At 37.8% G+C, this 15,015-nt stretch overlaps 1 protein-coding gene and 1 pseudogene across 2 annotated transcripts in view; one reads left to right on the top strand and one right to left on the bottom strand.

The window, feature by feature from the left end:
• REXO5 (RNA exonuclease 5) overlaps nt 1–15,015 on the bottom strand; it is a gene marked incomplete at its 5' end in the record, with an annotated part of 66,460 nt that overhangs the window by 20,230 nt on the left and 31,215 nt on the right. Inside the window, 6 exon segments of the mRNA XM_080913011.1 lie at nt 8,317–8,431; nt 9,140–9,213; nt 12,692–12,734; nt 12,736–12,789; nt 14,155–14,249; nt 14,391–14,529. Coding sequence (XP_080769137.1) covers nt 8,317–8,431; nt 9,140–9,213; nt 12,692–12,734; nt 12,736–12,789; nt 14,155–14,249; nt 14,391–14,529 — 520 coding nt within the window.
• On the top strand, nt 4,412–6,425 carry LOC308417484 (protein DBF4 homolog A-like; annotated as a pseudogene). Its single transcript has one exon. The product of its transcript is annotated as a protein DBF4 homolog A-like (transcript).

The raw sequence follows: 15,015 nt of genomic DNA on the forward strand, positions 1-15,015 counted from the left end.
AAACAGGAAAAGAGCCTAAGTAAACAAAGAAAATGTAATTTTATAAACTGAGTCTGGAAAAATGTAGATCTATGAATGTCCTAACCTCTTGCCTCTGCCTTCTAAATGTCTGTCTTCTAAATGTTGAGATTATATCACCATGGTATGCTCCAGGACTCTAATATCAAATGGCACAGCATTTTGATTTGATCTTTATAAACTTTCTTGCATACCTTTTGAGTCACCATCTCTAAGATTACTTATACTACTTAATATAAAATATAACATTACATCTGATCTGATCTTTATACACTGTGTTGTATACTTTGAGTCACCATCTATAGATTACTTTATATTAAGAGAATATAAATGCTAGATAAATAATAGTTCTACTGCACAGCTAAGAAACAGTATGCTAAGGAACTAAGAATGAAAAAAGTCTGCACATGTATAGCTATTATTTCCAATACATGGTTGGCTGACTCCATGGGTATGAAAACTGCAGAATGAACAATATAGTATTTCAGACACTAAAAACAGAAATCATTAAAAAGTATTGAAAAGGCATGGAGGAAATATGAACAATACTAAGTAAAATAAACCTATCTGAAAGGTTTCCTATATATATATATATATATATATATATATATATATATATATATATATATATATATATAGATTCCAACTATGGGATATTGTGGAAAAAGCAAAACTATTGAGCCAATGAAAATATCAGTGGTTTCTAAGGGAAAGACTCAATTAGCAAAGTACATTTATCATAAAATTTTTAGGACAGTACAATGAAACTACTCTATATTATAGAGGTAAATGGATGTCATCAAACATTGGTCAAAATCAAGAGTGAGCCCTAATTTAAACAATGGATTTTTGGGTAACTGGGATGTGTAGTGTGGTTACACTGGGCAACAGCCTAGTTGACTATGGTGGAGGTTGTACATGTATAGAGGCAGAGGATAAGTGGAAAATGTACTCTGGGCAATTTTGCCATGACTAAAAATTACCTAAAAATTAAAATCTACTAAAAAATAATAAAGACTGGGTAATATCTCAGTTGGCAAATCACTTTCTTTACAAGTATCAAAACCCAAGTTTACTATCAAGAACACACATAGAATACTAGTGATACTGGCAAGTACTTACAATCCCAGCAGTGGTGGTGAGATGGGAAACCGAGTAAAGCAGACTCTTAGAAATTCACCAGACAACTAGTCTAGCCTAACTGGTAAAGTAAGAGAGACTGTCTCAAACAAAATGTACAAAGCACCTAAAGGATAATACCTGAAGTTGTCTGACCTCAACATTCATGTACACACACATTGCAATAACCTCTCCAACCTAAATAAGCCCATGCAAAGAAAATATCACTCAATTAATATGAATACAAGCTGCGCACCTAGATTGGGCAGATCTACCACTACACTACTCTATTCCCCAGCTATGAGATCCCTTAGAACTTGTGGTTTCTCTAGGCCACATGTTTCAGCTTCCATCTCCTCTTCTTTCATTGACCCCCTCTCTCTGTTCTCCCCTTCCCCTCAAACTTTTCAGCTCCACCTTTCCTTCCCCTGACCAATCACTGGCTCTAGCCTTTATTTTACAAGTTAAAATGGGGAGAAGTTCCAATGAAGTCACCTGAGTACATGTCTAGGCAGCCCTTCTTAGGGAAACAGAATTAGCGTCAAAATACAAACAGCACCAAGGCAATTCACAACACACACACACACACACACACACACACACACACACACACACACCTATAACCATATAAATACATATACCCACAAAATCCTTAAAGTCTTTGCCAGGTGGGGAAGTGAGCAGAAAAGAGGAGTGGAAAAGAGTAATTCTTAGAACATTAGAAAAAGAAAGATAATAATCCTAGAGAGATGAGAAGCAATCACAATGAATTCTGTAATCTCTCTAGCTTGCTGCCAAGGGAACATTTCCAGGCCATGGAGAAATGGGGATATCTGCTGGCTAGAGTGTCACTGAATGAAGAGCTATTCGCAGAACTTCAGAGACTTACAGAGATTTAACCCTCAAATATTCATGATTATAGTACACCTATGTAAGTAAACTATGTAAGGTTCAGAAAAAAAAATCCTTCAGGACTTCTAGGAACATTTCCAAAAACTCACACAGGGTGAAGAATAGTTTTAGAGTTCTCCAAACTAGAACACAAAATCTCATGATCCTTGTACTGTCAAGTATTAAGTTTGATTTTATATCAGAAGTTGGGTGAAAATTGGCATGGTTCTACCTAAAAATATTAAATGCAAACGCTTAAAGGAACATTGTTTTCATAAAACTACCACATTCAAAGCAAAGCTCATAAATATTTACAAGAACCAATCAAATAATAATGCACTGTATCTGGCATGGAAGACAAACAAAAGCTACCAGGCATGCAAAGAAGTACACAATCCACAAGAAGAGAAATAACTTAAAAGCTAATGTAAAAAAAGATACAGATAATCAAATAAGTAAAAATGTTAAAAGTTATTATAACTATATTCTAGAAGAAAGGAGAAAGAAGTCTGAGTCCATCATCATAGGCATGGAAGATAAAAGACAGCTGATTTAACGCTAAACATTAAAGTTATAATGTTTGAAGTCAAAGTTTATTGGATGTGTTTACTAACACATTAAATATAACTAAATTTATGATGGAGCCTGAAGACATTAACAATGAAAAGTTATCTATAATAAAACAGAGAGGGAAAAACCTGGGAGAAAATGAATGGCAGTGATCTGTGGGACTCTCAGCATCCTAATGTAATGACAGTGGGAGTCCCCAAACAAAAGTAGAGTGATAAAAGATAAAACTGGAAAAGCAACTTTTTCCTAATTTTATAAATATGATAAACTCAATATATTGTTTGTTTTTCTTTGCTTACTTTGTTTTTTTCATCTTAATACAAGCTAGAGTCATTTAAAAAGAGAAAGCCTCAGTTGAGTGTTAGAGGATAGTTTTGTGCACTCTGTATTTCAGATGCTGATTTCTGTGATAGAGATATAGGTATAGTCTAGAATATTGGAATATCTCCTGTCTCAATGATGGGTAAAGATTTTTCCATCACCTCTGATTAATTAAGTGCTAATCAGTCAATAGCTGGGAAGGACTTCTGATCCCACAGGGTCCCAAGGGGGGAGGGAGGAAAGATGAAGGGAGGAAGAGAGAGAGGGAGGAAGAAGGACCATGAAGATTCTTCATGAAGAGGTTGCCAAGGGAGCAGCCATTAGGACATACATAGAACAGAGAGCGCCCAGGCAAGAATCATGTAATGAGGCATGTGGCTGGGAACAGACTGGGAAGTAGTCCAGGCCAGCATGGTCAGGTTAAAATAGATTATTAGTATCTGCCCAGCTATAATGCTTGCAGTTTGTTAATATAAGTCTCCATGTCATTTATTTGGGAACAAGGGGAAAATAGATTCTTGGTAGTGGTCCTGGGTTGTATAAAGAAGGAAGCCATGAGGAGCAAAAAAGTAGTGCTCCTCCATGGCCTCTGCTTAGTTCCTGCCTCTAAGTTTCCTCATTTACCCAATGACAGACTGTGATGTAGAGTCATAAGGTCAAATAAATCCTTGGCTCGTGAAGTTGTTTTGGGTCATGGTTATTTATCATAACAACACAAAGAAAGCTAGGACACTAAAGTAAGAAATCTGATGGAAGCTAAAAAACATGTAGTAAGATCTTTAAAGTTCTACAAAGAAAACAAATGTCACCCAAAATATGTTCCGAACACCAAAGTTTTTTAAAAGATAGTAACAAACAAAAGCTGTTAAGAATTTAGTATCTACAAACTTGTATACTGTCCAGATTAAAATTTAAATTTATATGAAGGAATAAATACCATTTATGTGACAATCACATGGTAAACAGGTATACCTATTGTATCTTTTTACTAAAAAATCTATCTTTATTTTATTTTGTATGTGTATAAGTGCTTGTCTGCATATAGGTATGTGCACATTATGTTCCTGGTACTGCTGGAGGCCAGAAGAGGGTATGAGATCCCCTAGCACTGGAGTTACAGGTGTCTGTGAGCTGCCATGTTGGTGCTGGGAACTGAGCCAGGTTCCTCTGTAAAAGTAGCAGTCTGTTGATACACTGACCATTGTTCCAGTCCCCCAAATCTTTTTTAACTAATCCACAACCAAAGCAAGAATAGTAACAATATAGAGTGGGTTCTATAATATATACAGAGGTAAGCTATGGGGACAACCATAGCAATAAGGACAGAAGGAAAGGAATGCAAGTATGTAGTGTAGGTTCTTATACATGAATGAAAAGGTGTGGAGCGGCCGGGCGCCGAGGCCAGGGCCAGTGGGCCCTCTGAGCTTGGTGTTGGCGGCTGTCCCATGCGGCCCCTGGTGGGGACCCAGCATGTAGGTGCCTGGTGGCTGCCATGAACCTCGAGACCGTGAGAATCCACAGCAAAGCTCCTCTCCCGGGTGGCATCCAAGACGAAAATGAAAAGAATAGGCCATCCTTGAAATCCCTGAAAGCTGATAGTAGACTGGAAAAAAAAACCAAATATAAGCCGCTTTGGGGGAAAATATTTTACCTTGACTTGCCTTCTATCACCATTTGTGAAAAACTACAAAAAGATATAAAGGAACTTGGAGGGCGAGTTGAAGAATTTCTCAGCAAAGGTATCAGTTACCTTGTTTCCAATAAAAAGGAAGCAGAGTATGCGCAAACATTGGGTCGGATTTCTCCTGTACCAAGTCCAGAATCTGCATACACTGCGGAAACCACCTCTCCTCATCCCAGCCATGATGGAAGTTCCTTTAAGTCTCAAGACAGTGTTTGAGCCGAGGAAAATTGTTAGCTGAAAAAGCTGTCAAGGATCATGATTTTATTCCTACTAATAGTATATTATCAAATGCCTTATCATGGGGAGTAAAGATTCTTCATATTGATGACATTCGATACTACATTGAACAGAAGAAGAAAGCATTGGGTGCACTCAAGAAATCAAGTACTTCTGGGAGGGATGTGGGGAAAAAAGCTGGTACTGGAATACAAAAAGCAAAAACAGGGAGACTCAAGAAGCCATTTTTAAAGGTTGAAGATGTGAACTGGTCTTACAGGCCATTTTACCTTCAGCTTCCCAGTATGCCTTGTATCAACTACTTTCTTCAGAAGCCTTCCAGTCCATTTGATATGGAGAAGTCATCCAGCGTTCAGAAACAAGCTCAGCCTAAACTGAGAATTAATATGGATGGCGATAAGTGTGGAACCCCAGTTCAACTCCAGTTGAAGGAAAAGAGAAAAAAAGGATATTGTGAATGTTGCTTACAGAAATATGAAGATCTTGAAACTCACCTTCTGAGTGAGAAACACAGGAACTTTGCACAGAGTAACCAGTAGTATCAAGTTGTTGATGACATTGTATCTAAGTTAGTTTTTGATTTTGTGGAGTATGAAAGAGACACGCCTAAAAAGAAAAGAATAAGATACAGTGTTGGATCCCTTTCTTCTGTTTCTGCAAATGTCTTAAAAAACACTGAACCAAAGGAGAAGCTACTATTGGAGCCCAGTTTCCAGAAGGATGTGGGAGAAAGCAGTGGGCAACTGCTAGAGCAGAATTTTCAGTGTGAAGAAACCCAGAAACCTGAAGAGAAGCTTGTGTTTGCTTCAGAACCCACAACTTATTCTTCAACTGGATTGAAAGGGTGTGGTGGGAAACCAGCAAGCATGGTAAATGCAAATGAGCCTGACAAAAAGCAGAAACATGCACAGCTACCCCTGTGTGACAACACTCAGGAAGGAATGCACAGTGGGTGTCAATGTAAAATAACTATAGATAGAAATGATGTAGAACAGAGAGCAGGTACCACTTCAGGGGAGCCACAACTGTGCAGACAAGTTTCTCCTCTCAGTACAGAAAGTAATCTACCCCAACCAAAATTAACTGCAGATATTATACAGCTTTCAGCAAAAGATCTGCAAACAGAGGACCTTCATGTTGTGATTGGTCATGATTCTGACCCAGTGACATTACACACATTGAAAGATCACCTAACAATGAAGGCGATAATTCCACCCTGTCGTTCTCAGGAACCTCATGAGTGTGACACTGAGAATAGAGAGAATTTGCCTTGTGGTAAGATCTGGAGGAAAGTGAGACTGTTATTAGGGCAAAAGAAAGCAAATGTGGAACGAGGTGCTGAATTGGATGAAAAGAGAGCTGAGTGTCTTCCTACACATGAAGACAGAACTTGGGGGTCACCGGTGCAGTCTCTCGTGGATCTTTTTCAGACAAGCGGGGAGAAATCAGAATTTTTGGGTTTTACAAACTACACTGAAAACAGTGGAATATGTGATGTTTTGGATATTTGGGAGGAAGATAATTCAAGTAGCCTTCTGTCAACATTTTTTCTTCCCCTTCAACTTCTGCATTTGTTGGATTTTAGTATTTAATGTGCTTTTCAGAAGCGACAGCTATATTCCTGAAGTTTTTATAAATACATATATAATTAGGAGCTGTGGGGGGGGTTGTTTTGTCAACTTTGTTTATGAAACTAAATATTAATTAAAATGATGCTTGTAATTTTTTACAGGATTGAGTAGCTGTTACAAATTATACAATAAAAACTTGTGACTTATTTTATTTAAAAAAAGGTGTGCTACTATATAAAAGTAAACTGCAATCATAACTATCAATGTCAGTATACTCTAAGTCCAAACACAACTACTAAAATATGCAACTTAAGAATTATCATTTTCTGGGTTCACTATTATCATGGTTTCTAGGCTTTTTGCAGATGGTAAACTATCCCTATTAGTCTAATAGTGGTGTTTTAATCTTGGAATTAAAGAAGTTTTACTGTACTTAAAGGCTATTCAATAGGATAGAATTCACACTTGGCACTACAAACCTAGCCAATTGCTCATGGCTATCGAGGTCATGAATGCAAGAGAAGAACCTATTACTGCCACTTTCCTAAACCAGTATAATCTCTACACACATACTAAATACTTACTCTCCTAACACGGGTAACTGCAGGTTACACCCTCATAATGAAGCTTCTTTCAGTAGCAAGTTGAGGCTATTACAGAAATCCACAACTGGTCAGAATGCAGAGAACAACTGCCTGTGAGGTCTCAGCCCCAGTTTATACATCTATGTCACAGCCTATACCCAAGGCTCAGGGAACACTGCAGAGAAACTGCAAGAGCCAAAGACCAGGATGCCTGCTGTAAGACAGTGTCTTCTAAACATGATCTAAAAACTATACCTGTGAATTCTCTATAATAAGGTTGTCTAAATAGTATCTGCATATTGACTACACCAGTTGACATGCCAGTCTGGATGAGGGAAATCTGGGAGAAGCAGAATCAGTCTTCTCCAGGGATGAGCTCCTTGACAGGTTGGTTATCTCAGCCTAACTAGTGAAGCCCTAAACACATATCAGCAACATTAAGAAGAAGAGAAACACACACATGTACATATGTGCATGCATGCATGCACACATTTAAATGTGTGTATATGTACAGACATATATAATATTAAATAAAGAGGTTATTAATTTGGTGAGAGAATTGGAGTAGGTGAAAGGATAGATAGACATACAGTATTCAGAGATGAAATTCTCAAAAAGAAGTTTAAGTTAACAAAAACAATTATGGGGCTAAAATGGTGGCTTAGTTGTTAACACCACTGACTATTCCTCCAGAGGCCCTAGGTTCAATTCCCAGCACCCATATGGGAGTCCAAAACTGTGACTTCAGTCTCTCAAGATCAAATACCTTCTTCTGGGCTCCACAGGCACCAGGCAGAAGTGCACATGTAGGTAAAATACCAAAACACATAACACCCCTACCTCCAAAAATAGAAGAAAAGTATTATACACAATAAATAATCAAAAAAAGTAAAATAACATCTCAGGGAGGCTCACATAAAAGCCAGAAATGTCAGCACACTTCTAATCACATGGCTGTGAGGGTATGTGGAAGACAAATGAATGCTGATGCCCATATTACATACAGAACAACAACAGATAAAATATAAAAAGACAAAGCCAGGCTCCAAAACAAACACCTCCATATACCAGAAATATAAGTCTATGTGATGTGCAAGGCCAAGCCTGCTGCTCTCTGAAGCAGATGCTAGCAGCTGACAGGTCTGTTCCTAAGAGGTAACTGACTTAACAGTGCTCCATGAAAGATTTGAGACAGAAGTCAGACTTGCTCATTTTAACCAGGGTTACTGGTGCAAAATTCCTGGCACTTCCATGATTATACAAAGTGTTGCATTCTCCTCTTTTGTGAATACATACTGCAAAGGTACAATAGGCCATTCACCTCTTTATTTGAAGAGCACTTAATAGTTTGACAGTTTCTATAAGAAGAAAGCTCATCTATATCCTGGGTCAAGAAAAGGAGTTTCTGACCCATTGAGTCCAGGCATTCTAAAACACTGTAAAGAAGTAAAGGAGATTAAAGTAAGAATAGTCACATTTTAGATTATGACTTGATAGTTAACTTTTGAACCTATACTTCTGCCCAATATTGTAGTCACTAGCAATATTAAGCTATACAAATTTAAGTTAAAAGCTCAGCTATTCAAGTGCATTAGTCACATGTGATTAGTAGTTGCACTATCTAACATATTTTCATCACTGCAGAAGATCTAATTAGAAGATATTATCCTAATTTCCTCTCCTCTTAGAAATATACCTAAAGCTTTCTATCAAGATTTAAGCAACAGCCTAAGGATCAGACACACTCATGCTTTAAAATCAAACCTTTCTGAGCATGTACATGTGTTTCCCCAGTCTGGGCAATGCACCAAAGGCTACAGGCTGAACCTTCTAACTTGAAAAATACCAGCAAATCTAATATTTTCTTCATTCACCCCTCCCCCCCCAACAGAGTTTCTCAGCATAGCTCTGGCTGTCCTAGACCTCACTATATAAATCAGGCTGCCCTTGAACTCACAGAGATCTGTGTTTCTCTGCCCTCTGAATGCTGGGATTAAAGGCTCTATAATCTCTTCTAATAATACTTAGTTCAATTATTCCTGTGTTTTTTAATGAAAAATATAATTTAAACATTGGTCATATTCAGAAAACTAGAAAGTACATCTTCATTTTCTTTTGCTGTTGTTTAAAATGGAAAGTACCACCTCATATGTGTAGCTCCTTCCTTGTTTTCTTGCCCTTGATTGGCTGCTAGTGCCTCCAGATTGAACTCTGAAGTCTATAAGAAAATGAAGCGTTAAGAATCATCTTAAGTTTTTGTACAGCATTTGAGGTGAAAAAAAATCCACATAAGTGATATTCTCTGCTTTGTTAGAACTGTGGTTATGCCACTGCCTTAAGTATATGCTGGCTTCAATTTATTAGATGGTTATGGCTGCTTAGCCAAGAACAGCAATCTGTCACCAGCTACTAACATAGTTTAAAGAGCCAAGGAAGGCTGAGCAAAAAGTGAAGGCAATTTTGGTTCATCATCATTCCTTACTCAGTCCCTAAAAATATATTTCTGTGAAAACACATAACGTTTTAGAAATGAAAAACAATGATTTTACAGCAAAATCAAAAAAAAAGTCAGTACATTAATCCAAATCTGCTAAAAGTCTGATGTTTATTTATAAAGGAGGTGTACTTGGAAAGTGAGATATATTTTTAAAAGAATAACCTATTTTGGAGTTCAACAGATGGCTCAGTGGTTAAGAGCACTTATTGCTTCGACAGAGAATCTGGGTTCAGTTCATAGCATCCACATGGTGGCTCACAACCATTTCTAATTCCAATTCCAGGGGGATCCCATACCCTCTTCTGGCCTACATAGTTACCAGGTATGCACATGGTGCACAGACATCCAGCAGACAAAAACACTTATACACAAAGTAAATCTAAATGGCAAGACTTGCCAAACAATCACCAAACTATCTCCTTGTGTCTGTGTCCCACCATTTCCAGAGGACACCTGCTGAGTTGCTCTGTGATTTACTAGTGCATGTGTACTAGTAAAAACTGCTAAAAAAAAAAAAAAAAGAAAAAAGAAAAAAGAAAAGAAAAGAAAAAGAAAGAAAGAAAAAATCCCAACCATTCTGAAAGAATGAAGGAGGTGTGGTTCAGTCGGGTGCTCCAAAAGGAGCTGGCACATTGGAAGGCAGAGGCAGTTTCACCATGACCAGTAGGCAGGTTATGGATTACTGGCTCCTGGAAAAACTTATTCTGATTTCAATTACCTGTAGAAGCAAGTGGTCAGAATACTGGACAACAGGAAAGATCTGGCAAAGGCCAAACTCAGTTTTCCTGAACCCACCAGCATTGGTCAGTGCCTCAGCAACCCTCAGGCAGCTCTAGAGGAGTAAGTGTCCCAAAACTCAAGAACTCTACCACACCCCTCATTCTCCTACCACAGCTACTGCCCATCAAGACATTAGGAAGAGCTTGGGATAAGGAGCAGCATCTAGACTGGAACAACAGATGCCAAGCAGCACTGACTATGGAGAGAACAGCAGTAGTGCAGTGAGTCTGAAGCTGAGAGACTCTCAGTAACTCTACCTTGGACAGAGCAGTAGGAACTATACTGATGAGGGAAATTTTGTGACAGAACTTTGTGCACTATCCTCATAAACAACTAAAACTCCAAGCAGCCCACTGGGCATTGGAAGAATTATATAGGAGTGTGACCATCATTCACAACCCCAAAGTTGGAAGAACACACAGAAGTGTTACTAGCATTTGTGACTCTTACCTATGAAGTACTGCTGACAGAAAGAACCAGTGTCTGTCATTCAACCGTCCAAAGACAGACCCAGAGGGGAGAACAGACCTCTTATCACAGAGGAACCACCAGAGGTGGCATGGGTTTCTGACAGCCAAGAAATGTGAAAACTGAACTCCAGCCATCAGTTTTCATATTCCATAGTTCCACACAACTCTTCCCTCATGTTCATTCAATCCTTATTTAATATTCAATGTCAACTTGGCATGGCAACTGGGTCCTGCTTAGTTTCCTCTTATATAGCTTACTTTCCTTCTTTACTCTTTCTTTCCCTTTTCATTTTCTTCTAAAGAAAGGGTCTATCTGGCTCAGTTTCCAGAGAGATATGGCTGTACTGTTACCTGATTACCTATCTTTACCTTGCTCTTTTCAGTTTACCTTTAATCAAAATTATGTCCCCCACATTTTTTCCCTACAGGTCCTTTAATACTAGTACTTGGAAGAAAAGTGTAGTAGGATCACTACAAATTTGAAGCCAGTCTGGGCTATATACACATAGTAAGTTACAGTCCATCCAGGGTATACAGTAAGAAACTTGTAGTGGTAATTTGTGTGTGTGTGCTATTTCTTTTTTGTTACTATATTAACTATAGAGTGTTTCTATACCTTCTTTAGCTCATTCGAGCATAACTGACACAGAAACCTGGTGTTTAATATCAATAAGCTATAAACTGAGCTCAGGTTCTAAGCTATTTTAACCCTCTAAGCTATTTACCTCCCAGCAAAAGGTTCGATGTAACTTACAATTTGAGCCTTGCCCTGAATTGCTCTGTTTCATGTGTGTCCTCATAGCAAACCCCTTGATAACCTGCCCCTCATGACTCTTCTTGGACCTTGTGCCTCATGGCCACCTCTCCTCTCCTTCTTCATGGTTCTCCTCCTACCTCTGTCTCTACCTGGGACCCTTGGCTGGGATCGGAAATCCTAACCTATTTTCACCTGCCCAGCTAACTGGCTGATTAGTTCTTTATTGACCATTCAGAAGGTGACAGAGAAATAGGTGATGCTTCATAAAAATAATAATACCAAAGTACAGTCTGTACTCAACTCTTTGCCAATACAAAAACAACCTTTACATGGTTATCCCTACAAAGAGTACCTCAAGAAAACCAACAACACCACCAACAAGAAAAATAATTCTACAGTCTTTCAGAAACTGTCCTTTTCAAATATATATCCTCCAAACAACTACTCAAACAATGGGATGTGGGCCAATTCCAAGAGAGCACAATAATTATCATACATAGCATTAGTTCAATGATGACTATCACCAACACTCGTAAATTCAATGTACTGTATTTAAGAGCTGTGTATATATAGTTATCTGCCTCAACAATAACTCAGAAAATTATATATTTTTATTTTAAAGATTTAGAAACAAGTTGTTCAGAGTAACTGCCAGTTTATAAACTAGATACAGTATAGCATACTTTTAAAAATAAATAAGCCCAACTTCAAAGGCTGTGTATACTTAGTATATTATGTTAGTGATATAGGTCTTAATTCTAACTGTGGCAGTTTGAATATGCTTGGCCCAAGGAGTGGCACTATTTGATGGTGTGGCCCTGTTAGAGTAGGTGTGTCACTGTGGGCATAGGTTTTCAGACCCTCATCCTAGTTGCCTGAAGTCAGTCTTTCCCTAGTAGCCTTCAGATGAAGATTTAGAACTCTCAGTTCTGCCTGTACCATGTCTGCCTGGATGCTAAAATGCTCCCAAATTGATGATAATGGACTGAACCTTTGAACTTGTAAGCCAGCCTCAATTAAATGTTGTCCTTATAAGTGTTGCCTTGGTCATGGTGTTTGTTCATGTAATAAAATGCTAAGACTCTAACCTTAATCATATCACTAGTTCTGTAAAGAAAGGTAGCAGCAGAAATAATGATCTATCAGTTTTGTAATATTAAGCAAGCCAAAGGTACTGGTCAAAGATACTAACCTTCTTTGGCCCATACTTAAGAAAACACTGAACCAGCTCAAGCTCTAGCATCTTCTATGCCATCATGGCCAAACTTGTTAGGACACTGAATTTCCTTCCTAGAAAGTGAAGATGAAATGTTATGTATCTGGGAATATTTTAAATGGTTATTTCGTTTAAACACAGTATGTAAAGTTTTGCCATTATAACAATCAGATTTGTATCACAACAATCAAGATTCCTTTTCTTCTGCTCAACTGCCTGTCCTTAACAGAGGTACTGGGCATCCAGAACAAAGGAATGGCTTTGATCACAGGAAGCAGACTAAATGAATCAAAGATTAAACAATGAACTAAGTCTCTAGCCAACTCCCCAGTCATTCTAAGATGTATCAACAGTTAAAGTTTCCTTCCAGATCTTTATTATTTCATATGCAACTATCTATACATTTAAGTATCTCCTTGGTTATCTATAAAAAAAAAATCTTACATATAAATATATTTCTGATAATATATCTACTAAATCTATCTTATTATACCAATATATCAATATCTATATGTATCCTCCTCAGCAACTCTATTTTATTCTAAGTACTATCTTAGGGCTTTCCACATTAGCATAAACAGATCTATCTCAGTCCTTTGAACAATAACACAAATAACCGTAATTTAACCAGTCCTCTACAATTTTCTTCTTTTCATTTTGAACCATTTGTAATGAACATGCACGTTTGTATTTCAAAACTATAAGATATACTCAATAACTGTGCTGCTGTATTTTGAAATTCTATGATAATGGAGAGTGAACCCAAGGCCTGGAACATGACAGGCAAATGTTCTATCCCTAATCTCCTTTAAAATGTTTTTAAGGGGCCAAAAAGATGGTTCAGTGGTTAACAGATCTTCCAGAGGACCCAGGATCAATTCCCAGGACTGACATGGTGGTTCACAATTGTTACTCCAATTCCAGAAGACCCAACGCTCTCACACAGACATACATGCAGACAAAACAGCCATGTACATAAAATATAAATAAATACATTTAAAATTAATTATATTTGTTTATATGTGTAGGTGTGTACAGTGTGTTTGGCTGGGGTATAGGAAGAAGATAACTTATGGGAGTCAGTTCTCCCATGGACAGAATGCAAGCCATAAGGCTTGGCAGCAAATGCCTTTATCCATTGAGTCATATTGCCACCCAAATACCACTGTTTTTAAACTTTAATTTTTGACAGGGTCTCACTAAGTTGCTTGAGCTTGCCTTGAACTCACTCTATAGACAAGAAAATTCTTCAATTTGGGAATCTTTTGATCTAGCCTTCAAGATAGCTGTGTGAGGTCCAACTATATTCTTAATTTCATTTTGTAACAACTGGAGGGAGTGATGTTTATAAATTAAGAGACAATAGTGACTCAACTGAATAATATATATTAACTTATGTGCAATCTATCAGGACAACATCATAACATACATAAACCTACCCCAAAATAACTTTGGCTAAGAATGTTAGCTTAAATCTTCCGCCTTGTTTTCCAGTATAAAGCAGTGAGGTGTCAATGACATATGGATGTATCATCTGAGGAAGAAAGAGAATGAATGAATGCATCTGATGGCAATGGAATAAACAGGGAGCATAGATGGGAGCGAAGTCTTTACATCTTAGATGAATGGAACATGTTTTTGTACTACAGAATAAAATTTTAAAGTCTATACACACCTTTAATACCCTGAGATCCAAGTCTAGGTGATGGCCCACTAACACAGCATCAGGAGGAAGCAGTTCTCTTAACAGCTTCTGTACATCTTTGAGTTTGGTTGTCACTGGGTTAAGAATCTCCTTTGTGATGCCTGAGAAACTTAAGAGAGAGAAATAGACAAACTAAAATATTAACTTTTCTTCAAGGAAAATATTATATTTAATAACACCTATTATAAAAAAGCTGAAAATCTAAATAAGCAGAGGAAGTTCAAAAATCAATCATTAAACAGAAGAAAACTCTGGACAGCACTCTACATGATGTAGATATAAGACAGGATTTACTAAATAGGGCTCCATTTGCCCAAGACAAAGAGACTCATACAACATATAGCCTGTTGCTGTTGCTCTAGATTACCTGCTGAGACAGAAGTTAAGTCCCTATTTCTGAAGACATATGCACTTCTGAAACAGGGACCAGACACCCCTGAGTTGAAACTGACCTGAATGCTCCCCCCACCCCCCCCTCAGGACCAGCTTCCATAGTACCTTTGGGTACTATGAAAACTTTCAAAAAAGAGACAACTAATAGCTAGGGTACTTATGAACCATATCACTACCATACCAGGATAACCCTATGGCTGCA

Source organism: Micromys minutus (assembly GCF_963924665.1).
Source record: "Micromys minutus genome assembly, chromosome: 2".
NCBI classification, from domain to species: domain Eukaryota; kingdom Metazoa; phylum Chordata; class Mammalia; order Rodentia; family Muridae; genus Micromys; species Micromys minutus.